The sequence below is a fragment of the Pseudorasbora parva genome, chromosome 19 (genome assembly GCF_024679245.1).
Source record: "Pseudorasbora parva isolate DD20220531a chromosome 19, ASM2467924v1, whole genome shotgun sequence".
Taxonomy (NCBI): Eukaryota; Metazoa; Chordata; class Actinopteri; order Cypriniformes; family Gobionidae; genus Pseudorasbora; species Pseudorasbora parva.
The window spans coordinates 44,444,219-44,472,026 of NC_090190.1; the positions used below are offsets into that span (position 1 = coordinate 44,444,219).

Consider the following 27,808-nt stretch of genomic DNA (forward strand, 5'->3'; position numbering starts at 1 on the left):
TCTAACCCTACAGCTCTAACCCTACAGCTCTAACTCTACAGCTCTAACCCTACAGCTCTAACCCTACAGCTCTAACCCTACAGCTCTAACTCTACAGCTCTAACCCTACAGCTCTAACCCTACAGCTCTAACTCTACAGCTCTAACCCTACAGCTCTAACTCTACAGCTCTAACCCTACAGCTCTAACCCTACAGCTCTAACCCTACAGCTCTAACCCTACAGCTCTAACTCTACAGCTCTAACCCTACAGCTCTAACCCTACAGCTCTAACCCTACAGCTCTAACCCTACAGCTCTAACTCTACAGCTCTAACTCTACAGCTCTAACCCTACAGCTCTAACCCTACAGCTCTAACCCTACAGCTCTAACCCTACAGCTCTAACCCTACAGCTCTAACTCTACAGCTCTAACCCTACAGCTCTAACCCTACAGCTCTAACCCTACAGCTCTAACCCTACAGCTCTAACCCTACAGCTCTAACTCTACAGCTCTAACCCTACAGCTCTAACCCTACAGCTCTAACCCTACAGCTCTAACCCTACAGCTCTAACCCTACAGCTCTAACTCTACAGCTCTAACCCTACAGCTCTAACCCTACAGCTCTAACCCTACAGCTCTAACCCTACAGCTCTAACCCTACAGCTCTAACCCTACAGCTCTAACCCTACAGCTCTAACTCTACAGCTCTAACTCTACAGCTCTAACCCTACAGCTCTAACCCTACAGCTCTAACCCTACAGCTCTAACCCTACAGCTCTAACCCTACAGCTCTAACCCTACAGCTCTAACCCTACAGCTCTAACCCTACAGCTCTAACCCTACAGCTCTAACCCTACAGCTCTAACCCTACAGCTCTAACCCTACAGCTCTAACCCTACAGCTCTAACCCTACAGCTCTAACTCTACAGCTCTAACCCTACAGCTCTAACCCTACAGCTCTAACCCTACAGCTCTAACCCTACAGCTCTAACCCTACAGCTCTAACTCTTTCATGTGCGTGTTGGGACAGGAAGGGGCCGTCCACAAACTTTTCCCACAAAGTTGGAAGCATGAAATTGTCCAAAATGTCTTGGTTAAGCTTTAAAGGAACACTCCACTGTTTTTAGAAATAGGGCTTATTCAACTACTTTCCTACATTTAGATATGTGGGCAAATGTATTTTTTGTCTTAGTGCATGCATTGTTTTAGTTTGGCAGGGTTGCTGCTAGCTTACAAGTGTGTGTTTCCTTCAGGTCCTGTACCACCTGTTCGAGGAGTTTGCGCACGTGGGCGAGGTGACGGTTTTTGACGTGTTTCTGGGTGTTCTGTGCTTCTTCGTGGTGTCGTTGGGCGGAGTGATGGTGGGAGGCGTGTACGGTGTGCTGGCAGCCTTTACCTCACGCTTCACCGCACATACACGTGTGATCGAGCCGCTGTTCGTCTTCCTGTACAGCTACATGGCCTATCTGTCGGCGGAGGTCTTCCACCTGTCCGGCATCATGGCGTGAGTCTGGAGCTGAGCTGGAGTTGAGCCGGAGCTGAGCCGGAGTCTCATGTGCTGTTTCTGTGCTCAGGCTCATCGCGTGTGGCGTGGTTATGCGGCCGTACGTGGAGGCCAACATCTCCCACAAATCCCACACCACCATCAAATACTTCCTGAAGATGTGGAGCAGTGTGAGCGAGACTCTGATCTTCATCTTCCTGGGCGTGTCGACGGTGGCCGGACCGCACGCCTGGAACTGGACGTTTGTTACCATCACCATCATCCTGTGTCTGCTGTCCAGGGTTCTGGGTGAGTTAGGGTGTGCGTGTTTGTGTGTGTAATGGGAACTGGACGTTTGTTACCATCACCATCATCCTGTGTCTGCTGTCCAGGGTTCTGGGTGAGTTAGGGTGTGCGTGTTTGTGTGTGTAATGGGAACTGGACGTTTGTTACCATCACCATCATCCTGTGTCTGCTGTCCAGGGTTCTGGGTGAGTTAGGGTGTGCGTGTTTGTGTGTGTAATGGGAACTGGACGTTTGTTACCATCACCATCATCCTGTGTCTGCTGTCCAGGGTTCTGGGTGAGTTAGGGTGTGCGTGTTTGTGTGTGTAATGGGAACTGGACGTTTGTTACCATCACCATCATCCTGTGTCTGCTGTCCAGGGTTCTGGGTGAGTTAGGGTGTGTGTTTGGCCTGTTAAACCCTACATTATGGAGACAAAATGTCCCCACAAAGATGGTAATATGTGAAATCTTGTCCTTGTGGGGACATTTTTTGGTCCCCATGAGGAAAACATCTTATAAATCATACTAAGTGATGTTTTTTAAAAATGTAAAAATGCAGAATGTTTCCGGTGATGGGTAGGTTTAGGGGTAGGGGCAGTGTAGGGGAATAGAAAATACGGTTTGTACAGTATAAAAATCATTACGCCTATGGAATGTCCCCATAAAACATGAAAACACAGTGTGTGTGTGTGTGTGTGTGTGTGTGTAATGGGTACTGGACGTTTGGCAGCATCACCATCATCCTGTGTCTGCTGGGTTCTGGGTGAGCGGCTCTTCATGCTATGCTAGGGTTATCAAGCACAGCTAATGGCTCCATGTTTAGGTTATTTGAATATTATTGGAGGTGCTAAGTGTCCATAAACACTACCGTTCAAAAGTTTGAGGTCATCCCTAGAAACATCATAGAATGTCAGTGGATGTCAAAGGCATATAGTTCATCATAACATCGTAATATACATTATGTACACTTACCCAAAGGATTATTAGGAACACCTGTTCAATTTCTTATTGATACAATTATCTAATCAGCCAATCACATGGCAGTTCTTCAGTGCATTTAGGGGTGTGGTCCTGGTCAAGACAATCTCCTGAACTCCAGACTGAATGTCAGAATGGGAAAGAAAGGGGATTTAAGCCGTTTTGAGCGTGGCATGGTTGTTGGTGCCAGACGGGCCGGTCTGAGTATTTCACAATCTGCTCAGTTACTGGGATTTACACACACAACCATTTCTAGGGTTTACAAAGAATGGTATGAAAAGGGAAGAGCATCCAGTATGTCAGGCTACAGGAAACAACTAAAACAACTAGTCATTCATCCCTATTGAGTAGAGTTTTATTTGTGAGGTTTTGTACCTTCATTGGTGTGTTTTGTGTGTTATCTGAATAAACTCTGTAAGTGTTTAGTGTGTGTTTGTCTGTGGAGCAGGTGTGATGGGTCTAACGTACATCATTAATAAGTATCGCATGGTGAAGCTGAGTGGGAAGGATCAGTTCATCGTGGCGTATGGTGGCTTGAGGGGCGCGATCGCCTTCTCTCTGGCCTTCCTGCTGTCCAGCGAAGACTTCCCCATGAAGGACTTGTTCCTGACCGCCATCATCACCGTCATCTTCTTCACTGTGTTTGTGCAGGTGAGACAATCACTCTCCCTCCCTTTAGCTGAAGAATAGCCTTACAGCTGTAGATGGCTTCTGGCGTATCGGATTCACATGATCACCATTAGACCTGCAGTTGTTGTTTTTTAGGGAATGACGATCCGACCCCTCGTTGACCTTCTGGCCGTCAAGAAGAAGAAACAAAGTAAAAGTTCAATAAATGAGGAGATTCACACTCAGGTAATGTAGCGGATCTGAAAAACATGTGATGTACCCGAGGTCCGCTCTGCTCAACGGCTAATGGATGATCAAGGTTTTGTGTCTCTTGCAGTTTCTGGAACATTTGCTCACAGGAATAGAGGGAGTGTGTGGACACTACGGACATCACCACTGGAGGGACAAGTGCGTTTCAGAACCGCAGTGAAGGACAAGTCCAGCTGAAAATCCTGCCACGCTTTATTTTACCCTCGTGTTGTGCATTAAAGTGGTGGTTCTGTGGTGTTTTTCTAGGCTTGGTTGTGTTTATGAGGCGCAGTATAACATGTCTTAATACGTCTTTTTTTTTAAATGCCGTATTATTCTGATATTTGACCTTTATTCCACACCGCTGTCTGTCCTTTGAACGGCTCGTTTGCTTCCTGCTTCTATGAAGCCCATCCCTCCAAAAAACACAATGGATTAGTCAGATGGCCAAGTATAGTTTCCTGTATTTTTATTGGCTGAAGCACAGGTTGCCCTAAAGGCCACGCCCATTTCCATTACGGTCAGAAGTCACATCTGCGGAGACTAGCAAGGGTTTATGATGTCACCAACCCAGGAAGAAGCTCGTTGTAGTCCAAACCGGCCATTTTTGTAGACAATAAACTGCCGTAACTTTAAAAGACAATATCTCCGTTTGCATTGAACTTTCAGCGCTGTAACTTTGCAGAGACTTTTTATGCTCAAGCAGCGACATTACACACTAGCTAAAGTTAAACAAGTCAAATCGCATGCAACCACCCCTTTAAATTTCACACTGTTTATCCTTATAGTGACTAGATGCTCTCTCAAAAACATCAGTGTACCGATATTGATTCTTAAATCCTGAGAACACGCGATTGAGTTTTAAGTAGGGATGCACCGAAATGAAATTCTTGGCCGAAGCTGAAACCGAATAATAATGAAATGCTTGGCCGAAGGCCGAATACCGAACGCGGTGTTTCGCATTTTTTCAATTTATTAGGCAATTTTTTTACCATTACAATAATTAAATAGTAAAAATTTGCTTTTTACTATTTTGTGTTGCTTTTCAGAGAAATAAATCAAATAACAAAAATACAATTTCAAAATATTTATTTAACACTGAACATTTTTTTTAACATTCCAGCAGATATTATACAAACTAAGCACAACATAACTTAAAATAAATAATTAGTAAAATAAAAAATATATTTTTATTTGGCCGTCTTTGAAGCCCCCTTCTTGAATAGCCTATGTTAGGCCTATAACTGACTGCTGAAAGAGTGTAACTCTGTATGTCTACAACAACAAATGTGCATTGAATAGTGCAAACAATGTGGATGAACCCACAACAAATAAATAACTGTCCTAGACATAAGCCTACTTAGCCTACTTCTTCAGGAAAAGTGGCAGGTTCTTCTTTATGAAAAGTAGCTTCTCTGCTTTCTCACATGAAAGTCGGTTCCTCTTCTCATCGATGACATGAGATGCAGCACTAAACAGTGCTTCCACACAGCTGACATGTTTGCTGCATACAGCACGCGCCTCTCACTCTACGTGGGTTACTTTTTGATCGCGTCATTTAAAAACGTCATTGTTCGGCCAAAATTATTCGGCCTTTTTACTTTTTACTTAATAATTTCGGTTGCCGAACATTCGGTGCATCCCTAGTTTTAAGAACTGTACAAGCCCCAAATCTCAGAAGCTTTGAACAGTGACATTTGGTCAGTTGGGTTTGTTCTTTACTGCTCTACAGAAGAAAATGTCTTAACATATTTCAACCAATAAAATAAAAAAATTAACAAAAAGTAATTTTTCTGTTTGGGCCAAAAACTGTGATGCTAAATTAGCGCTTCTCTCTGGTGCGCTTAACTGCGTTCCGCTGACATTAGGCTTCTCTGGCTGAACTATTCTTCACTGAACTATATCTGTTTAATGTATCACTTTGCTTTTCAGATCTAGTAAAGGTTCTAGATTCTGACGCATGTTCATCTGCAGGCTGAATCGCTTTAATAAGCGTTACATCAAGCGGTGTCTGATCACTGGAGAGCGATCGCAGGAACCGCAGCTTATCTCCTTCTACAATAAGATGGAGCTTAAACAGGCCATGATGCTTCTGGAAAGCAGCAGTTCAGCCAGTCTGAGCACGGCCGCAGCCTTACCGTGAGTATCCACACAACACGCATCTCACATGCTCCTCACACTGCACACGCTAACATAACGCTAACATCACGCTTACATCACGCTAACATCATGCTCACATTACTCTCACATAACAGTAACATCACGCTCACGTCACGCTAACATCACGCTAACATCACACTCACATCACGCTAACATCACGCTCACATCACGCTCACATTACACTCACATCACGCTAACATCACACTAACATCACTCTCACATCACGCTCACATCACGCTCAGATCACGCTCACATCATGCTCAGATCACGCTAACATCACTCTCACATCATGCTCAGATCACGCTCACATCACGCTAACATCACTCTCACATCACGCTCACATCACGCTCACATCACACTCACATCACGCTCACATCACGCTCACATCACGCTCACATCACACTCACATCACGCTAACATCACGCTCACATCACGCTCACATCACGCTCACGTCACGCTCACATCACGCTCACGTCACGCTCACGTCACGCTCACATCACGCTCACATCACGCTAACATCACACTAACATTAACGCTAACGTCACACTAACGTCACGCTCACATCACACTAACCTCACGCTCACATCACACTAACGTCACGCTAACATCACGCTAACATCACGCTCACATCACACTAACATCACGCTCACATCACACTAACATCACGCTAACGTCACACTAACATCAGGCTCACATCACGCTCACATCACGCTCACATCACGCTCACATCACGCTCATGTCACGCTAACGTCACGCTCACATCACGCTAACATCACGCTCACATCACGCTCACATCACGCTCACATCACGCTCACGTCACGCTCACGTCACGCTCACGTCACGCTAACGTCACGCTCACGTCACGCTCACGTCACGCTAACGTCACGCTCACATCACCCTAACGTCACGCTCACATCACACTAACGTCACGCTCACATCACGCTAACATCACGCTAACATCACGCTCACATCACGCTAACATCACGCTCACATCACGCTCACGTCACGCTCACATCACGCTAACATCACGCTCACATCACGCTCACATCACGCTCACATCACACTAACGTCACGCTAACGTCACACTAACATCACGCTCACATCACGCTCACATCACGCTAACATCACGCTCACATCACACTAACGTCACGCTAACATCACGCTCACATCACGCTCACATCACGCTCACATCACGCTAACATCACGCTCACATCACACTAACATCACGCTCACATCACGCTCACATCACGCTAACGTCACGCTCACATCACGCTCACATCACGCTCACATCACGCTAACATCACGCTCACATCACGCTCACGTCACACTAACGTCACGCTAACGTCACGCTCACATCACGCTCACATCACGCTCACATCACGCTCACATCACGCTAACATCACGCTCACATCACGCTCACATCACGCTCACATCACGCTCACATCACCCTAACATCACACTCACATCACGCTAACATCACGCTAACATCACGCTCACGTCACGCTCACGTCACGCTCACGTCACGCTAACATCACGCTAACATCACGCTAACGTCACTCTCACATCACGCTAACGTCACTCTCACATCACACTAACATCACGCTAACGTCACACTAACATCAGGCTCACATCACGCTCACATCACGCTCACATCACGCTCACATCACGCTCATGTCACGCTAACGTCACGCTCACATCACGCTAACATCACGCTCACATCACGCTCACATCACGCTCACGTCACGCTCACGTCACGCTAACATCACGCTAACATCACGCTAACGTCACTCTCACATCACGCTAACGTCACTCTCACATCACACTAACATCACGCTCACATCACGCTCACGTCACGCTCACATCACTCACATCACGCTCACATCACACTCACATCACGCTCACGTCACGCTAACGTCACGCTCACATCACTCTCACATCTCGCTCACATCACGCTCACGTCACGCTAACATCACGCTAACATCACGCTAACGTCACTCTCACATCACGCTAACGTCACTCTCACATCACACTAACATCACGCTCACATCACGCTCACGTCACGCTCACATCACTCACATCACGCTCACATCACACTCACATCACGCTCACGTCACGCTAACGTCACGCTCACATCACTCTCACATCTCGCTCACATCACGCTCACGTCACGCTCACGTCACGCTCACGTCACGCTCACGTCACGCTCACGTCACGCTCACGTCACGCTCACATCACGCTCACGTCACGCTCACGTCACGCTCACGTCACGCTCACATCACGCTCACATCACACTCACGTCACGCTCACGTCACACTCACGTCACGCTCACATCACGCTCACATCACGCTCACGTCACGCTAACGTCACGCTCACATCACGCTCACATCTCGCTCACATCACACTCACATCACGCTAACGTCACGCTCGCATCACGCTCACGTCACGCTAACGTCTCGCTCACATCACGCTCACGTCACGCTAACGTCACGCTCACATCACGCTCACATCACGCTCACATCACGCTCACGTCACGCTCACGTCACGCTCACATCACGCTCACGTCACGCTCACATCACGCTCACGTCACGCTCACGTCACGCTCACATCACGCTCACATCACGCTCACGTCACACTCACGTCACGCTCACGTCACGCTCACATCACGCTCACGTCACGCTCACGTCACGCTCACGTCACGCTCACATCTCGCTCACATCACACTCACATCACGCTAACGTCACGCTCGCATCACGCTCACATCTCGCTCACATCACGCTAACGTCACGCTCGCATCACGCTCACATCTCGCTCACATCACACTCACATCACGCTCACGTCACACTCACGTCACGCTCACGTCACGCTCACGTCACGCTAACGTCACGCTCACATCACGCTCACGTCACGCTCACATCACGCTCACATCTCGCTCACATCACGCTCACATCACGCTCACATCACGCTAACATCACGCTCACATCACACTCACGTCACGCTCACGTCACGCTAACGTCACGCTCACATCACGCTCACGTCACGCTCACATCACGCTCACATCACGCTCACATCACGCTCACATCACGCTCACATCACGCTAACATCACGCTCACATCATGCTAACGTGTCTGTGCAGGCGGCAGCGCAGCAGGAGGACGCTCAACATCTCTAAAGAACGTGAAGCAGAAATCCGAAAGATCCTGCGAGCAAACCTGCAGAAGACGCGACAGAGAGTGAGACTCGACATGCTAACTGCTCATGCTAATGTTCTGAATATAATACCTGATCACATTACCTTTATACAGAGAGTGAGACTCAACATGCTAACTGCTCATGCTAATGTTCTGAATATAATACCTGATCACATTACCTTTATACAGAGAGTGAGACTCAACATGCTAACTGCTCATGCTAATGTTCTGAATATAATACCTGATCACATTACCTTTATACAGAGAGTGAGACTCGACATGCTAACTGCTCATGCTAATGTTCTGAATATAATACCTGATCACATTACCTTTATACAGAGAGTGAGACTCAACATGCTAACTGCTCATGCTAATGTTCTGAATATAATACCTGATCACATTACCTTTATACAGAGAGTGAGACTCGACATGCTAACTGCTCATGCTAATGTTCTGAATATAATACCTGATCACATTTATCAAAGGTGCTGTATAAAACATAGCACACTGTGTCTGTGTCCCATAATGCAATGCACTCAACCTTGAAGTGATATCATCTTTACTCGTTATTTTGTCAGACTGACAAATGTACGTAAGATTTAGATGCAAATAATACAACAGTGCAACTTAGGAAATGTATTTTTTTATGCTATTAATCTTTTTATGATATTAATTTCATTGGCATAGCAAATAATTGTACATGTGTGTTGCCAAAGCCTCTCTGGATTACAGTTAGTGCAGTTGACAAGCACTGTTCAGTATAAACCACCTTATCTAACTCTTCATTCAGTCTGCATTCATTTGGCCAGTTAACCTCCGAACTCACTCAGACCAACAAAACACTTCATGAACATAAGCTCTTCCACCAATCACTGCCCACACATTCTCCTTCAGAAAACATAATCATAATAATAATAATAATAATAATAATAATAATAATAATAATAATAATAATAATAATTGTTAACATTACATCAATTGTGACCTTTTATTTTTTAAAGTTTGAATTAATTTTCACATAAATATTTCATTATAGAATAACTGATTTGTAATTTAGTGAATGTACTAAAGCATACGTATGTAACAAGAATAAATCAGAAATAATTGATTATAGTACTTTATTTGTGAAAATACTGTTAATATGTGAAAAAAGAAAAAATATCCTGAAATTCCAGGGCAAAAGAATAATAATAATTCAACACGTCAACAACACGTGTAGTCCATTCACTCCTATATTTCAACATAGTTACTGCAGAAAGGCCTGACATTTGCCATCACTGTAATTTAAATGTGCTTTTATCAGTGTATTTAAAATGTGACTGAATGCATTTTGTCTGAAAGAAGAAAAAGATAATAATTCCCAGTCCGTATACACACGTGTGTGTTGCTGAGTGTGTGAATGTTTGGGCCTGGGGTGTCAGTGTTGAACACTGGGGGAAAAAACTGTAAACATGCTGAGGTCACACGAGGACAGCAGATGGGGAAATAACTCAAAATGAAGAGAGTTTCTGCTTAAAATAAGATCAATAATCTGCCAATGGGGTGTGGAGAATAATCTTAATTCAAACAGAAAACAAGATTATTATTCTCACCCCATTGGCAGATTATTTATCTTATTTTAAGCAGAAACTCTCTTCATTTTGAGTTATTTTCCCCAAAACAAGACAATTACTTTTGCTTGTCTAGTAAATACTTCTTGTTGTAAGAATGTTTAGATGTTTGGACTAGAAACAAGACAGAAATACTGAGTAAGAAGAGCAGTGTGTGCAGTGTGTGTCTGAATGTTTATGCTTTCATAATGTGTCTGACACTTGTTTCTAAAGTTTGTAAAGTCAGTGCTGTTAAAAATGGAAATGCTGCACACACGTCTTCCAATGTCTGTCTCTGACTGTAGTGTGTGTGTGTGTGTGTGTGTGTGTGTGTGTGTGTGTGTGTGTGTGTGTGTGTGTGTGTGTGTGTGTGTGTGTGTGTGTGTTAGTTGCGCTCGTACAGCCGACACACACTGATGCCTGAGGCTGAAGAAGACGTGTGGAGCGAGACGCGGCTCAGGAAGCAGCGCGTGGAGATGGAGCGACGCGTGAGTCAAGCTTCACACACCATTCATCCATTCAGCCATTCATCCATTCATCCATTCAGCCATTCATACATTCATACATTCAGCCATTCATCCATTCATACATTCAGCCATTCATCCATTCATACATTCAGCCATTCATCCATTCATCCATTCAGCCATTCATACATTCATACATTCAGCCATTCATCCATTCAGCCATTCATACATTCATACATTCAGCCATTCATACATTCAGCCATTCATCCATTCATACATTCAGCCATTCATCCATTCATACATTCAGCCATTCAGCCATTCATCCATTCAGCCATTCATACATTCAGCCATTCATACATTCATACATTCAGCCATTCATACATTCAGCCATTCATACATTCAGCCATTCATCCATTCAGCCATTCATCCATTCGTACATTCAGCCATTCGTACATTCATCCATTCAGCCATTCATCCATTCAGCCATTCATACATTCAGCCATTCATCCATTCATACATTCAGCCATTCATCCATTCAGCCATTCATCCATTCAGCCATTCATCCATTCGTACATTCAGCCATTCGTACATTCAGCCATTCAGCCATTCGTACATTCAGCCATTCAGCCATTCATCCATTCATACATTCATTCATACATTCAGCCATTCATCCATTCATACATTCAGCCATTCATCCATTCAGCCATTCATCCATTCATACATTCAGCCATTCATCCATTCAGCCATTCAGCCATTCATACATTCATTCATACATTCAGCCATTCATCCATTCATTCAGCCATTCATCCATTCATACATTCAGCCATTCATCCATTCATACATTCATTCATCCATTCAGCCATTCATCCATTCAGCCATTCATCCATTCAGCCATTCATCCATTCATACATTCAGCCATTCATACATTCAGCCATTCAGCCATTCATACATTCAGCCATTCATACATTCAGCCATTCAGCCATTCATACATTCAGCCATTCATCCATTCATCCATTCAGCCATTCATACATTCAGCCATTCATCCATTCATACATTCAGCCATTCATACATTCATACATTCATTCATCCATTCAGCCATTCATCCATTCAGCCATTCATCCATTCAGCCATTCATCCATTCATACATTCAGCCATTCATACATTCAGCCATTCAGCCATTCATACATTCAGCCATTCATACATTCAGCCATTCATACATTCAGCCATTCATCCATTCAGCCATTCATACATTCAGCCATTCATACATTCATACATTCAGCCATTCATACATTCAGCCATTCATCCATTCATACATTCAGCCATTCATACATTCATCCATTCAGCCTTTCATCCATTCAGCCATTCATCCATTCAGCCATTCATCCATTCATCCATTCATTCAGCCATTCATCCATTCATACATTCAGCCATTCATCCATTCATACATTCAGCCATTCATCCATTCAGCCATTCATCCATTCATCCATTCATACATTCATACATTCATTCATACATTCAGCCATTCATCCATTCATACATTCAGCCATTCATCCATTCATCCATTCATACATTCATTCATCCATTCAGCCATTCATACATTCAGCCATTCATCCATTCATACATTCAGCCATTCATCCATTCATACATTCAGCCATTCATACATTCAGCCATTCATACATTCATCCATTCAGCCTTTCATCCATTCAGCCATTCATCCATTCAGCCATTCATCCATTCAGCTATTCATCCATTCAGCCATTCATCCATTCAGCCATTCATACATTCATCCATTCAGCCTTTCATCCATTCAGCCATTCATCCATTCATCCATTCAGCCATTCATCCATTCAGCTATTCATCCATTCAGCCATTCATCCATTTATCGATTCATTCAGCTTCCTGTCAGTTTTGTTTGGTTTTATTTATTTATTTATTAGTTTAATTGGCAGACCTGGCATATTCATGAACAGTGTTGTGTAAAAATACACCGTGTGAATATGCCAGAATTAATAAAAATAACTACTTTTCGTCTGCAGTCTCTAGGCAGGTAACATAAAAATAATAAAGACAGCCAACAGTCATACAACATCATTCACATTCACTATAAAAAACAACAAAACACAAACTTAAATAGCAAGACATTGTTCATTCACCTTTATGCTACATTCAGATTTACAGTGTAAGTCAACTTTATTTATATAGCGCTTTTACAATCACGATTGTGTCAAAGCAGCTTCACAGTGTCAAATTAGATTTGGCTGTACAGTCGTACTGGAGAAAACAGTGATGTTATCAGCTTATTTTAATTTATCATATAGCGACAATGTTGGCAGATCAGTATTTTAGTTTATAGAATTAAATAAGACCTAATTCATACATTTTATTTTTATAATAAGTTGAATAACTTTAATCATATTTTTAGTGTCCCCAACTGAGCAAGCCAAGCCAAAGGCGACAGTGGCAAGGAACCAAAACTCCATCAGGGCATGATGGAGAAAAATAAACCTTGGGAGAAACCAGACTCAGTCGGGGTGCCTATTAACACACCGTGTAAGATTATTATTCTGGCAACCTTACAGGTCGGAAATCATATTAGATCGGATTATTCAAAATTTTCAGGGTATCACGGAAGAGACAGATTTATTAATGTAAGTGTACATGTACAATTGATAAATGTATGACCATTAAATATGAGTACAGCTCTGGTTTTAAAACCTTAAGTGAGTTTTAAAGGTGTTGAATGTTGGACATTCTCTTATTGAAAGGGGCAAACTATTCCAGAGTTTACCGCCTATTACTGACAAAGCGTTTTGCCCAAAAGTAGTGCGCCTAAATGGCATGACGCAGTCTCCTTTGACATGGGCCCGTGTATGACCTCGGCTGTCAAGTCTTTGAAAAAAGCCATGCAGTGGAGGGGGAGCAAGGTTATGTAATACTTTATATACTAAACAAGTGTTTAAAATGATCAAAGCTTAAAAATTTATGCCTCTCTAAGATATCGCAATGATGAAATGACAATGCTCTTTTATCATTTAATATCTTTCTTAAATAGACATTCAATGCTTTTTAAAGTAATTATACTAGTTAATGACCAATTAATAAAACAGTACTCAATATGTGGAAAGATCATAGTATATAAGAACAACTTGGCAGCTTTATTATCAAGAAATAACCTAACTTGTTTAAAATTCTGCAAATTGAATTGAACTTTATTAGCCACCTTTTGTACTTGCCGTTTGAATGTTAGGGTGGAGTCATATATGAGTCCTAGATACTTGAATTCATTAACCATATCAAGCTCCTGTCCTCTAAGGAACACATTAGATGAGACACCTTCATGTTTTGTTTAGTAAATGCCATAAAGACTCAGTTTGTCTGGTGTTTAGGTTTTGCACTGTGGACATTGTTTCAAACCAGCATTGCAGAACAATATTGCAGTGACTGCCTCCAGTTTTGAAGTTTGTTTAAAGTGGTGGTTCTGTGGTGTTTTCTAGGCTTGGTTGTGTTTATGGGGCGCAGTATAACATGTCTTAATACTTCTTCTTTTTTTTAAACGGCGTATTTTTCTTATATTCTCCCTTTATTTAACACCGCTGTCTGTCCTTTGAAAGGCTCGTTTGCTTCCTGCTTCTATGAAGTGGTCTTAGATTGGTCAGATGGCCAAATGTAGTTTCCTGTATTTTTATTGGCTGAAGTGCCAAGCACAGGTTGCCGGAAACGCCACGCCCCTTCCCATTACGGGCAGAAGTCACATTGCTACGTCCCAATTCGCATACCGTCCATTCGAAATAGTATTCAAATTGAGAATTAATTTGTCCAAATCGTAGTATGTTGAAAAGTGTATTCCAAAGATACCCGGATGGTGGTTTACTCTTTCAGGTCAGATTTGGAAGTGTGGATTGACACACACTCTAACGGCTGATATTACCCACAACCCATTGCGAGTTTGACGTGATTTCGATTAGAACTACAAACACGGATAAAAAAAGTGTTTAAAACTACAGTAATGACGGAAGTGCAAGTCCGACGGTTAAGGCGAGAAGTTTAGATAAAGGTTTGAGTGATCAATTATCAGTATTTAACCTGACAAAAAATATGTTTATTCAGTGTTGTCCACATTATATTTCACCTGGAGAACGTTTGTAATGATACGTTTGGCTATTAACCTTTTAAATGCATCATTATATTTAAACTGCAAACACACAAGGAGAATCTCTGCATTAAAGACCCACACGTGTCTACATTTCTCTCCGATACGGCAGGAGATTAAACTGAATATGGAGGACTTTAACTGTGATGATGATTGACAGGGCAGTTTAAACGGTTATAGGATGCTCGTAACTAAGCAACAGAGTTTGTTATATATGTCGAAGTGGTCCTGAAGCTTGCATACTCTTCTGCTACACACTCAAAAGTATGTACTTTTTGTTCGAGTATACTTACATACTTTTAGGACGCAGTATAAGTAGACGAATTGAGACGCAGGGAGAGTGTTTATGTTAATAGCAAGGGTTTATGATGTCACCAACCCAGGAGGAACCTCATTGTAGTCCAAACTGGCCATTTTGTAGGCAATAAACTGCCGTAACTTTAAAAGACAATATCTCCGTTTGCATTGAACTTTCTGCGCTGTAACTTTGCAGATACTGTTTATGCTCAAGCAGCGACATTACACACTCACTTAAGTTAAAAAAAGTGAAATCGCATGCAACCACTCCTTTAAAGAAAATAATGCTTTATTGTTTTTGTCTGTCTTTAAACGCTCAAGCCAAAAGAAAAGCCAGTAATTTGTGGTGTTGCTTTTCCAGATGAGCCTCTTTCTGACGGTTCCTGCAAATCGCTCGGAGTCTCCGGCAGTGCGAGGCCACTTCGAGTCAGGTGAGCTTCGCAGATATTTCTGGGTCATTTAGCAGCGAATGTCGCATGAAGAGTTAAGAAAGATTCCCGCCTTCTCTTCCAGAAGGGTTAGGGTTATCTGGCATGGAGAGTTAGAAAGGTTCCCTCTGTCTCTTCCAGAAGGGTTAGGGTTATCTGACATGAAGAGTTAGAAAGGTTCCCGCTGTCTCTTCCAGAAGGGTTAGGGTTATCTGACATGAAGAGTTAGAAAGGTTCCCGCTGTCTCTTCCAGAAGGGTTAGGGTTATCTGACATGAAGAGTTAAGAAAGGTTCCCTCTGTCTCTTCCAGAAGGGTTTGGGTTATCTGGCATGAAGAGTTAGAAAGGTTCCCTCTGTCTCTTCCAGAAGGGTTAGGGTTATCTGGCATGGAGAGTTAGAAAGGTTCCCTCTGTCTCTTCCAGAAGGGTTAGGGTTATCTGACATGAAGAGTTAGAAAGGTTCCCGCTGTCTCTTCCAGAAGGGTTAGGGTTATCTGACATGAAGAGTTAAGAAAGGTTCCCTCTGTCTCTTCCAGAAGGGTTAGGGTTATCTGGCATGGAGAGTTAGAAAGGTTCCCTCTGTCTCTTCCAGAAGGGTTTGGGTTATCTGGCATGAATAGTTAGAAAGGTTCCCTCTGTCTCTTCCAGAAGGGTTAGGGTTATCTGACATGAAGAGTTAAGAAAGATTCCCGCCTTCTCTTCCAGACGGGTTAGGGTTATCTGGCATGAAGAGTTAGAAAGGTTCCCTCTGTCTCTTCCAGAAGGGTTAGGGTTATCTGGCATGAAGAGTTGGAAAGGTTCCCTCTGTCTTTTCCAGAAGGGTTAGGGTTATCTGGCATGGAGAGTTAGAAAGGTTCCCTCTGTCTCTTCCAGAAGGGTTAGGGTTATCTGGCATGAAGAGTTAGAAAGGTTCCTTCTGTCTCTTCCAGAAGGGTTAAGGTTATCTGGCATGAATAGTTAGAAAGGTTCCCTCTGTCTCTTCCAGAAGGGTTAGGGTTATCTGGCATGAAGAGTAAGAAAGGTTCCCTCTGTCTCTTCCAGAAGGGTTAGGGTTATCTGGCATGAAGAGTTAGAAAGGTTCCCTCTGTCTCTTCCAGAAGGGTTAGGGTTATCTGGCATGAAGAGTTAAGAAAGGTTCCCTCTGTCTCTTCCAGAAGGGTTAGGGTTATCTGGCATGAAGAGTAAGAAAGGTTCCCTCTGTCTCTTCCAGAAGGGTTAGGGTTATCTGGCATGAAGAGTTAGAAAGGTTCCCTCTGTCTCTTCCAGAAGGGTTAGGGTTATCTGGCATGAAGAGTAAGAAAGGTTCCCTCTGTCTCTTCCAGAAGGGATAGGGTTATCTGGCATGAAGAGTTAGAAAGGTTCCCTCTGTCTCTTCCAGAAGGTTAGGGTTATCTGGCATGAAGAGTTAGAAAGGTTCCTTCTGTCCCTTCCAGAAGGGTTAGGGTTATCTGGCATGAAGAGTTAGAAAGGTTCCCTCTGTCTCTTCCAGAAGGGTTAGGGTTATCTGGCATGAAGAGTTAGAAAGGTTCCTTCTGTCCCTTCCAGAAGGGTTAGGGTTATCTGGCATGAAGAGTTAGAAAGGTTCCCTCTGTCTCTTCCAGAAGGGTTAGGGTTATCTGGCATGAAGAGTTAAGAAAGATTCCCGCCTTCTCTTCCAGAAGGGTTAGGGTTATCTGGCATGAAGAGTAAGAAAGGTTCCCTCTGTCTCTTCCAGAAGCGTTAGGGTTATCTGGCATGAAGAGTTAGAAAGGTTCCCTCTGTCTCTTCCAGAAGGGTTAGGGTTATCTGGCATGAAGAGTAAGAAAGGTTCCCTCTGTCTCTTCCAGAAGGGTTAGGGTTATCTGGCATGAAGAGTTAGAAAGGTTCCCGCTGTCTCTTCCAAAAGGGTTAGGGTTATCTGGCATGAAGAGTAAGAAAGGTTCCCTCTGTCTCTTCCAGAAGGGTTAGGGTTATCTGACATGAAGAGTTAGAAAGGTTCCCTCTGTCTTTTCCAGAAGGGTTAGGGTTATCTGGCATGGAGAGTTAGAAAGGTTCCCTCTGTCTCTTCCAGAAGGGTTAGGGTTATCTGGCATGAAGAGTTAGAAAGGTTCCTTCTGTCTCTTCCAGAAGGGTTAAGGTTATCTGGCATGAATAGTTAGAAAGGTTCCCTCTGTCTCTTCCAGAAGGGTTAGGGTTATCTGGCATGAAGAGTAAGAAAGGTTCCCTCTGTCTCTTCCAGAAGGGTTAGGGTTATCTGGCATGAAGAGTTAGAAAGGTTCCCTCTGTCTCTTCCAGAAGGGTTAGGGTTATCTGGCATGAAGAGTAAGAAAGGTTCCCTCTGTCTCTTCCAGAAGGGTTAGGGTTATCTGGCATGAAGAGTTAAGAAAGGTTCCCTCTGTCTCTTCCAGAAGGGTTAGGGTTATCTGGCATGAAGAGTTAAGAAAGGTTCCCTCTGTCTCTTCCAGAAGGGTTAGGGTTATCTGGCATGAAGAGTTAGAAAGGTTCCCTCTGTCTCTTCCAGAAGGGTTAGGGTTATCTGGCATGAAGAGTAAGAAAGGTTCCCTCTGTCTCTTCCAGAAGGGTTAGGGTTATCTGGCATGAAGAGTTAAGAAAGATTCCCGCCTTCTCTTCCAGAAGGGTTAGGGTTATCTGGCATGAAGAGTAAGAAAGGTTCCCTCTGTCTCTTCCAGAAGCGTTAGGGTTATCTGGCATGAAGAGTTAGAAAGGTTCCCTCTGTCTCTTCCAGAAGGGTTAGGGTTATCTGGCATGAAGAGTAAGAAAGGTTCCCTCTGTCTCTTCCAGAAGGGTTAGGGTTATCTGGCATGAAGAGTTAGAAAGGTTCCCGCTGTCTCTTCCAAAAGGGTTAGGGTTATCTGGCATGAAGAGTAAGAAAGGTTCCCTCTGTCTCTTCCAGAAGGGTTAGGGTTATCTGACATGAAGAGTTAGAAAGGTTCTCGCTGTCTCTTCCAGAAGTGTTAGGGTTATCTGGCATGAAGAGATAGAAAGGTTCCCTCTATCTCTTCCAGAAGGGTTAGGGTTATCTGACATGAAGAGTTAAGAAAGATTCCCGCCTTCTCTTCCAGAAGGGTTAGGGTTATCTGGCATGAAGAGTAAGAAAGGTTCCCTCTGTCTCTTCCAGAAGGGTTAGGGTTATCTGGCATGAAGAGTTAGAAAGGTTCCCTCTGTCTCTTCCAGAAGGGTTAGGGTTATCTGACATGAAGAGTTAAGAAAGATTCCTGGCTTCTCTTCCAGAAGGGTTAGGGTTATCTGGCATGAAGAGTTAGAAAGGTTCCCTCTCTCTCTTCCAGAAGGGTTAGGGTTATCTGGCATGAAGAGTTAGAAAGGTTCCCTCTGTCTCTTCCAGAAGGGTTAGGGTTATCTGGCATGAAGAGTTAGAAAGGTTCCCGCTGTCTCTTCCAGAAGGGTTAGGGTTATCTGGCATGAAGAGTTAGAAAGTTTCCCGCTGTCTCTTCCAGAAGGGTTAGGGTTATCTGGCATGAAGAGTTAGAAAGGTTCCCGCTGTCTCTTCCAGAAGGGTTAGGGTTATCTGGCATGAAGAGTTAGAAAGGTTCCCGCTGTCTCTTCCAGAAGGGTTAGGGTTATCTGGCATGAAGAGTTAGAAAGGTTCCCTCTGTCTCTTCCAGAAGGGTTAGGGTTATCTGACATGAAGAGTTAAGAAAGATTCCTGGCTTCTCTTCCAGAAGGGTTAGGGTTATCTGGCATGAAGAGTTAGAAAGGTTCCCTCTGTCTCTTCCAGAAGGGTTAGGGTTATCTGGCATGAAGAGTTAGAAAGGTTCCCTCTGTCTCTTCCAGAAGGGTTAGGGTTATCTGGCATGAAGAGTTAGAAAGGTTCCCTCTGTCTCTTCCAGAAGGGTTAGGGTTATCTGGCATGAAGAGTAAGAAAGGTTCCCTCTGTCTCTTCCAGAAGGGTTAGGGTTATCTGACATGAAGAGTTAAGAAAGATTCCTGGCTTCTCTTCCAGAAGGGTTAGGGTTATCTGGCATGAAGAGTTAGAAAGGTTCCCTCTGTCTCTTCCAGAAGGGTTAGGGTTATCTGGCATGAAGAGTTAGAAAGGTTCCCTCTGTCTCTTCCAGAAGGGTTAGGGTTATCTGGCATGAAGAGTTAGAAAGGTTCCCTCTGTCTCTTCCAGAAGGGTTAGGGTTATCTGGCATGAAGAGTTAGAAAGGTTCCCTCTGTCTCTTCCAGAAGGGTTAGGGTTATCTGACATGAAGAGTTAAGAAAGATTCCTGGCTTCTCTTCCAGAAGGGTTAGGGTTATCTGGCATGAAGAGTTAGAAAGGTTCCCTCTGTCTCTTCCAGAAGGGTTAGGGTTATCTGGCATGAAGAGTTAGAAAGGTTCCCTCTGTCTCTTCCAGAAGGGTTAGGGTTATCTGGCATGAAGAGTTAGAAAGGTTCCCGCTGTCTCTTCCAGAAGGGTTAGGGTTATCTGGCATGAAGAGTTAGAAAGGTTCCCGCTGTCTCTTCCAGAAGGGTTAGGGTTATCTGGCATGAAGAGTTAGAAAGGTTCCCGCTGTCTCTTCCAGAAGGGTTAGGGTTATCTGGCATGAAGAGTTAGAAAGGTTCCCGCTGTCTCTTCCAGAAGGGTTAGGGTTATCTGGCATGAAGAGTTAGAAAGGTTCCCTCTGTCTCTTCCAGAAGGGTTAGGGTTATCTGGCATGAAGAGTTAGAAAGGTTCCTTCTGTCTCTTCCAGAAGGGTTAGGGTTATCTGGCATGAAGAGTTAGAAAGGTTCCCTCTGTCTCTTCCAGAAGGGTTAGGGTTATCTGGCATGAAGAGTTAGAAAGGTTCCCTCTGTCTCTTCCAGAAGGGTTAGGGTTATCTGACATGAAGAGTTAGAAAGGTTCCCTCTGTCTCTTCCAGAAGGGTTAGGGTTATCTGGCATGAAGAGTTAGAAAGGTTCCCTCTGTCTCTTCCAGAAGGGTTAGGGTTATCTGGCATGAAGAGTTAGAAAGGTTCCCTCTGTCTCTTCCAGAAGGGTTAGGGTTATCTGGCATGAAGAGTTAGAAAGGTTCCTTCTGTCTCTTCCAGAAGGGTTAGGGTTATCTGGCATGAATAGTTAGAAAGGTTCCCTCTGTCTCTTCCAGAAGGGTTAGGGTTATCTGACATGAAGAGTTAAGAAAGATTCCCGGCTTCTCTTCCAGAAGGGTTAGGGTTATCTGGCATGAAGAGTTAGAAAGGTTCCCTCTGTCTCTTCCAGAAGGGTTAGGGTTATCTGGCATGAAGAGTTAGAAAGGTTCCCTCTGTCTCTTCCAGAAGGGTTAGGGTTATCTGGCATGGAGAGTTAGAAAGGTTCCCTCTGTCTCTTCCAGAAGGGTTAGGGTTATCTGACATGAAGAGTTAAGAAAGATTCCCGGCTTCTCTTCCAGAAGGGTTAGGGTTATCTGGCATGAAGAGTTAGAAAGGTTCCCTCTGTCTCTTCCAGAAGGGTTAGGGTTATCTGGCATGAAGAGTTTGAACGGTTCCCTCTGTCTCTTCCAGAAGGGTTAGGGTTATCTGGCATGAAGAGTTAGAAAGGTTCCTTCTGTCTCTTCCAGAAGGGTTAGGGTTATCTGGCATGAATAGTTAGAAAGGTTCCCTCTGTCTCTTCCAGAAGGGTTAGGGTTATCTGACATGAAGAGTTAAGAAAGATTCCCGGCTTCTCTTCCAGAAGGGTTAGGGTTATCTGGCATGAAGAGTAAGAAAGGTTCCCTCTGTCTCTTCCAGAAGGGTTAGGGTTATCTGGCATGAAGAGTTAGAAAGGTTCCCGCTGTCTCTTCCAAAAGGGTTAGGGTTATCTGGCATGAAGAGTTAGAAAGGTTCCCTCTGTCTCTTCCAGAAGGGTTAGGGTTATCTGGCATGAAGAGTTAGAAAGGTTCCCCCTGTCTCTTCCAGAAGGGTTAGGGTTATCTGGCATGAAGAGTTAGAAAGGTTCCCGCTGTCTCTTCCAAAAGGGTTAGGGTTATCTGGCATGAAGAGTTAGAAAGGTTCCCGCTGTCTCTTCCAGAAGGGTTAGGGTTATCTGGCATGAAGAGTTAAAAAGGTTCCCTCCGTCTCTTCCAGAAGGGTTAGGGTTATCTGGCATGAAGAGTTAGAAAGGTTCCTGCTGTCTCTTCCAGAAGGGTTAGGGTTATCTGGTATGAAGAGTTAGAAAGGTTCCCTCCGTCTCTTCCAGAAGGGTTAGGGTTATCTGGCATGAAGAGTTAGAAAGGTTCCCGCTGTCTCTTCCAGAAGGGTTAGGGTTATCTGGCATGAAGAGTTAAAAAGGTTCCCTCCGTCTCTTCCAGAAGGGTTAGGGTTATCTGGCATGAAGAGTTAGAAAGGTTCCCGCTGTCTCTTCCAGAAGGGTTAGGGTTATCTGGCATGAAGAGTTAAAAAGGTTCCCTCCGTCTCTTCCAGAAGGGTTAGGGTTATCTGGCATGAAGAGTTAGAAAGGTTCCTGCTGTCTCTTCCAGAAGGGTTAGGGTTATCTGGCATGAAGAGTTAGAAAGGTTCCTGCTGTCTCTTCCAGAAGGGTTAGGGTTATCTGGTATGAAGAGTTAGAAAGGTTCCGCTGTCTCTTCCAGAGGGGTTAGGGTTATCTGGCATGAAGAGTTTGAAAGGTTCCCTCTGTCTCTTCCAGAGGGGTTAGGGTTATCTGGCATGAAGAGTTAGAAAGGTTCCCGCTGTCTCTTCCAGAAGGGTTAGGGTTATCTGGCATGAAGAGTTAGAAAGGTTCCCTCTGTCTCTTCCAGAAGGGTTAGGGTTATCTGGCATTGAGAGTTAGAAAGGTTCCCTCTGTCTCTTCCAGAAGGGTTAGGGTTATCTGGCATGAAGAGTTTGAACGGTTCCCTCTGTCTCTTCCAGAAGGGTTAGGGTTATCTGGCATGAAGAGTTAGAAAGGTTCCCTCTGTCTCTTCCAGAAGGGTTATCTGGCATGAAGAGTTAAGAAAGATTCCCGGCTTCTCTTCCAGAAGGGTTAGGGTTATCTGGCATGAAGAGTTAGAAAGGTTCCCTCTGTCCCTTCCAGAAGGGTTAGGGTTATCTGGCATGAAGAGTTAGAAAGGTTCCCCCTGTCTCTTCCAGAAGGGTTAGGGTTATCTGGCATGAAGAGTTAGAAAGGTTCCCTCTGTCTCTTCCAAAAGGGTTAGGGTTATCTGGCATGAAGAGTTAGAAAGGTTCCCGCTGTCTCTTCCAGAAGGGTTAGGGTTATCTGGCATGAAGAGTTAGAAAGGTTCCCTCCGTCTCTTCCAGAAGGGTTAGGGTTATCTGGTATGAAGAGTTAGAAAGGTTCCGCTGTCTCTTCCAGAGGGGTTAGGGTTATCTGGCATGAAGAGTTAGAAAGGTTCCCTCTGTCTCTTCCAGAAGGGTTAGGGTTATCTGGCATTGAGAGTTAGAAAGGTTCCCTCTGTCTCTTCCAGAAGGGTTAGGGTTATCTGGCATGAAGAGTTTGAAAGGTTCCCTCTGTCTCTTCCAGAGGGGTTAGGGTTATCTGGCATGAAGAGTTAGAAAGGTTCCCTCTGTCTCTTCCAGAAGGGTTAGGGTTATCTGGCATGAAGAGTTTGAACGGTTCCCTCTGTCTCTTCCAGAAGGGTTAGGGTTATCTGGCATGAAGAGTTAGAAAGGTTCCCTCTGTCTCTTCCAGAAGGGTTAGGGTTATCTGACATGAAGAGTTAGAAAGGTTCCCTCTGTCTCTTCCAGAAGGGTTAGGGTTATCTGGCATGAAGAGTTAGAAAGGTTCCCTCTGTCTCTTCCAGAAGGGTTAGGGTTATCTGACATGAAGAGTTAGAAAGGTTCCCTCTGTCTCTTCCAGAAGGGTTAGGGTTATCTGGCATGAAGAGTTAGAAAGGTTCCCTCTGTCTCTTCCAGAAGGGTTAGTGTTATCTGGCATGGAGAGTTAGAAAGGTTCCCTCTGTCTCTTCCAGAAGGGTTAGGGTTATCTGGCATGAAGAGTTTGAACGGTTCCCTCTGTCTCTTCCAGAAGGGTTAGGGTTATCTGGCATGAAGAGTTTGAACGGTTCCCTCTGTCTCTTCCAGAAGGGATAGGGTTATCTGGCATGAAGAGTTAGAAAGGTTCCCTCTGTCTCTTCCAGAAGGGTTAGGGTTATCTGGCATGAAGAGTTAGAAAGGTTCCCTCTGTCTCTTCCAGAAGGGTTAGGGTTATCTGGCATGAAGAGTTAGAAAGGTTCCCTCTGTCTCTTCCAGAAGGGTTAGGGTTATCTGGCATGAAGAGTTTGAACGGTTCCCTCTGTCTCTTCCAGAAGGGTTAGGGTTATCTGACATGAAGAGTTAGAAAGGTTCCCTCTGTCTCTTCCAGAAGGGTTAGGGTTATCTGGCATGAAGAGTTAGAAAGGTTCCCTCTGTCTCTTCCAGAAGGGTTAGGGTTATCTGACATGAAGAGTTAGAAAGGTTCCCTCTGTCTCTTCCAGAAGGGTTAGGGTTATCTGGCATGAAGAGTTAGAAAGGTTCCCTCTGTCTCTTCCAGAAGGGTTAGGGTTATCTGACATGAAGAGTTAGAAAGGTTCCCTCTGTCTCTTCCAGAAGGGTTAGGGTTATCTGGCATGAAGAGTTAGAAAGGTTCCCTCTGTCTCTTCCAGAAGGGTTAGGGTTATCTGGCATGAAGAGTTTGAACGGTTCCCTCTGTCTCTTCCAGAAGGGTTAGGGTTATCTGGCATGGAGAGTTAGAAAGGTTCCCTCTGTCTCTTCCAGAAGGGTTAGGGTTATCTGGCATGAAGAGTTAGAAAGGTTCCTTCTGTCTCTTCCAGAAGGGTTAGGGTTATCTGGCATGAAGAGTTTGAACGGTTCCCTCTGTCTCTTCCAGAAGGGTTAGGGTTATCTGGCATGAAGAGTTTGAACGGTTCCCTCTGTCTCTTCCAGAAGGGTTAGGGTTATCTGACATGAAGAGTTAGAAAGGTTCCCTCTGTCTCTTCCAGAAGGGTTAGGGTTATCTGACATGAAGAGTTAGAAAGGTTCCCTCTGTCTCTTCCAGAAGGGTTAGGGTTATCTGGCATGGAGAGTTAGAAAGGTTCCCTCTGTCTCTTCCAGCAGGGTTAGGGTTATCTGGCATGAAGAGTTAGAAAGGTTCTCGCTGTCTCTTCCAGAAGGGTTAGGGTTATCTGGCATGAAGAGTTAGAAAGGTTCCCTCTGTCTCTTCCAGAAGGGTTAGGGTTATCTGACATGAAAAGTTAGAAAGGTTCCCGCTGTCTCTTCCAGATGGGTTAGGGTTATCTGGCATGAAGAGTTAGAAAGGTTCCCTCTGTCTCTTCCAGAAGGGTTAGGGTTATCTGACATGAAGAGTTAGAAAGGTTCCCTCTGTCTCTTCCAGAAGGGTTAGGGTTATCTGGCATGGAGAGTTAGAAAGGTTCCCTCTGTCTCTTCCAGAAGGGTTAGGGTTATCTGGCATGAAGAGTTAGAAAGGTTCCCTCTGTCTCTTCCAGAAGGGTTATCTGGCATGAAGAGTTAGAAAGGTTCCCGCTGTCTCTTCCAGATGGGTTAGGGTTATCTGGCATGAAGAGTTAGAAAGGTTCCCTCTGTCTCTTCCAGAAGGGTTAGGGTTATCTGGCATGAAGAGTTAGAAAGGTTCCCTCTGTCTCTTCCAGAAGGGTTAGGGTTATCTGACATGAAGAGTTAGAAAGGTTCCCTCTGTCTCTTCCAGAAGGGTTAGGGTTATCTGACATGAAGAGTTAGAAAGGTTCCCTCTGTCTCTTCCAGAAGGGTTAGGGTTATCTGGCATGAAGAGTTAGAAAGGTTCCCTCTGTCTCTTCCAGAAGGGTTATCTGGCATGAAGAGTTAGAAAGGTTCCCGCTGTCTCTTCCAGATGGGTTAGGGTTATCTGGCATGAAGAGTTAGAAAGGTTCCCTCTGTCTCTTCCAGAAGGGTTAGGGTTATCTGGCATGAAGAGTTAGAAAGGTTCCCTCTGTCTCTTCCAGAAGGGTTAGGGTTATCTGGCATGAAGAGTTAGAAAGGTTCTCGCTGTCTCTTCCAGAAGGGTTAGGGTTATCTGGCATGAAGAGTTAGAAAGGTTCCCTCTGTCTCTTCCAGAAGGGTTAGGGTTATCTGACATGAAAAGTTAGAAAGGTTCCCGCTGTCTCTTCCAGATTGGTTAGGGTTATCTGGCATGAAGAGTTAGAAAGGTTCCCTCTGTCTCTTCCAGAAGGGTTAGGGTTATCTGACATGAAGAGTTAGAAAGGTTCCCTCTGTCTCTTCCAGAAGGGTTAGGGTTATCTGGCATGGAGAGTTAGAAAGGTTCCCTCTGTCTCTTCCAGAAGGGTTAGGGTTATCTGGCATGAAGAGTTAGAAAGGTTCCCTCTGTCTCTTTCAGAAGGGTTATCTGGCATGAAGAGTTAGAAAGGTTCCCGCTGTCTCTTCCAGATGGGTTAGGGTTATCTGGCATGAAGAGTTAGAAAGGTTCCCTCTGTCTCTTCCAGAAGGGTTAGGGTTATCTGGCATGAAGAGTTAGAAAGGTTCCCTCTGTCTCTTCCAGAAGGGTTAGGGTTATCTGACATGAAGAGTTAGAAAGGTTCCCTCTGTCTCTTCCAGAAGGGTTAGGGTTATCTGACATGAAGAGTTAGAAAGGTTCCCTCTGTCTTTTCCAGAAGGGTTAGGGTTATCTGGCATGAAGAGTTAGAAAGGTTCCCTCTGTCTCTTCCAGAAGGGTTATCTGGCATGAAGAGTTAGAAAGGTTCCCGCTGTCTCTTCCAGATGGGTTAGGGTTATCTGGCATGAAGAGTTAGAAAGGTTCCCTCTGTCTCTTCCAGAAGGGTTAGGGTTATCTGGCATGAAGAGTTAGAAAGGTTCCCTCTGTCTCTTCCAGAAGGGTTAGGGTTATCTGACATGAAGAGTTAGAAAGGTTCCCTCTGTCTCTTCCAGAAGGGTTAGGGTTATCTGACATGAAGAGTTAGAAAGGTTCCCTCTGTCTCTTCCAGAAGGGTTAGGGTTATCTGGCATGAAGAGTTAGAAAGGTTCCCTCTGTCTCTTCCAGAAGGGTTAGGGTTATCTGGCATGAAGAGTTAGAAAGGTTCCCTCTGTCTCTTCCAGAAGGGTTAGGGTTATCTGGCATGAAGAGTTAGAAAGGTTCCCTCTGTCTCTTCCAGAAGGGTTTGGGTTATCTGGCATGAAGAGTTAGAAAGGTTCCCTCTGTCTCTTCCAGAAGGGTTAGGGTTATCTGGCATGAAGAGTTAGAAAGGTTCTCGCTGTCTCTTCCAGAAGGGTTAGGGTTATCTGGCATGAAGAGTTAGAAAGGTTCCCTCTGTCTCTTCCAGAAGGGTTATCTGGCATGAAGAGTTAGAAAGGTTCCCGCTGTCTCTTCCAGAAGGGTTAGGGTTATCTGGCATGAAGAGTTAGAAAGGTTCCCTCTGTCTCTTCCAGAAGGGTTAGGGTTATCTGGCATGAAGAGTTAGAAAGGTTCCCTCTGTCTCTTCCAGAAGGGTTAGGGTTATCTGGCATGAAGAGTTAGAAAGGTTCTCGCTGTCTCTTCCAGAAGGGTTAGGGTTATCTGGCATGAAGAGTTAGAAAGGTTCTCGCTGTCTCTTCCAGAAGGGTTAGGGTTATCTGGCATGAAGAGTTAGAAAGGTTCCCTCTGTCTCTTCCAGAAGGATTAGGGTTATCTGGCATGAAGAGTTAGAAAGGTTCTCGCTGTCTCTTCCAGAAGGGTTAGGGTTATCTGGCATGAAGAGTTAGAAAGGTTCCCTCTGTCTCTTCCAGAAGGGTTATCTGGCATGAAGAGTTAGAAAGGTTCCCGCTGTCTCTTCCAGAAGGGTTAGGGTTATCTGGCATGAAGAGTTAGAAAGGTTCCCTCTGTCTCTTCCAGAAGGGTTAGGGTTATCTGGCATGAAGAGTTAGAAAGGTTCCCTCTGTCTCTTCCAGAAGGGTTAGGGTTATCTGGCATGAAGAGTTAGAAAGGTTCTCGCTGTCTCTTCCAGAAGGGTTAGGGTTATCTGGCATGAAGAGTTAGAAAGGTTCCCTCTGTCTCTTCCAGAAGGGTTAGGGTTATCT

At 44.4% G+C, this 27,808-nt stretch overlaps 1 protein-coding gene across 1 annotated transcript in view; it reads left to right on the forward strand.

The window, feature by feature from the left end:
- The window catches only part of slc9a1b (solute carrier family 9 member A1b), a 31,239-nt gene that overhangs the window by 2,952 nt on the left and 479 nt on the right, over nt 1-27,808 (forward strand). The window contains exons 3-11 of the mRNA XM_067424990.1: nt 1,234-1,484; nt 1,555-1,772; nt 3,177-3,379; nt 3,494-3,583; nt 3,675-3,745; nt 5,561-5,725; nt 8,880-8,976; nt 10,913-11,011; nt 15,796-15,865. Of these exons, the coding sequence (XP_067281091.1) occupies nt 1,234-1,484; nt 1,555-1,772; nt 3,177-3,379; nt 3,494-3,583; nt 3,675-3,745; nt 5,561-5,725; nt 8,880-8,976; nt 10,913-11,011; nt 15,796-15,865 (1,264 nt within the window). The remainder of the gene's footprint in view (nt 1-1,233; nt 1,485-1,554; nt 1,773-3,176; nt 3,380-3,493; nt 3,584-3,674; nt 3,746-5,560; nt 5,726-8,879; nt 8,977-10,912; nt 11,012-15,795; nt 15,866-27,808) is intronic.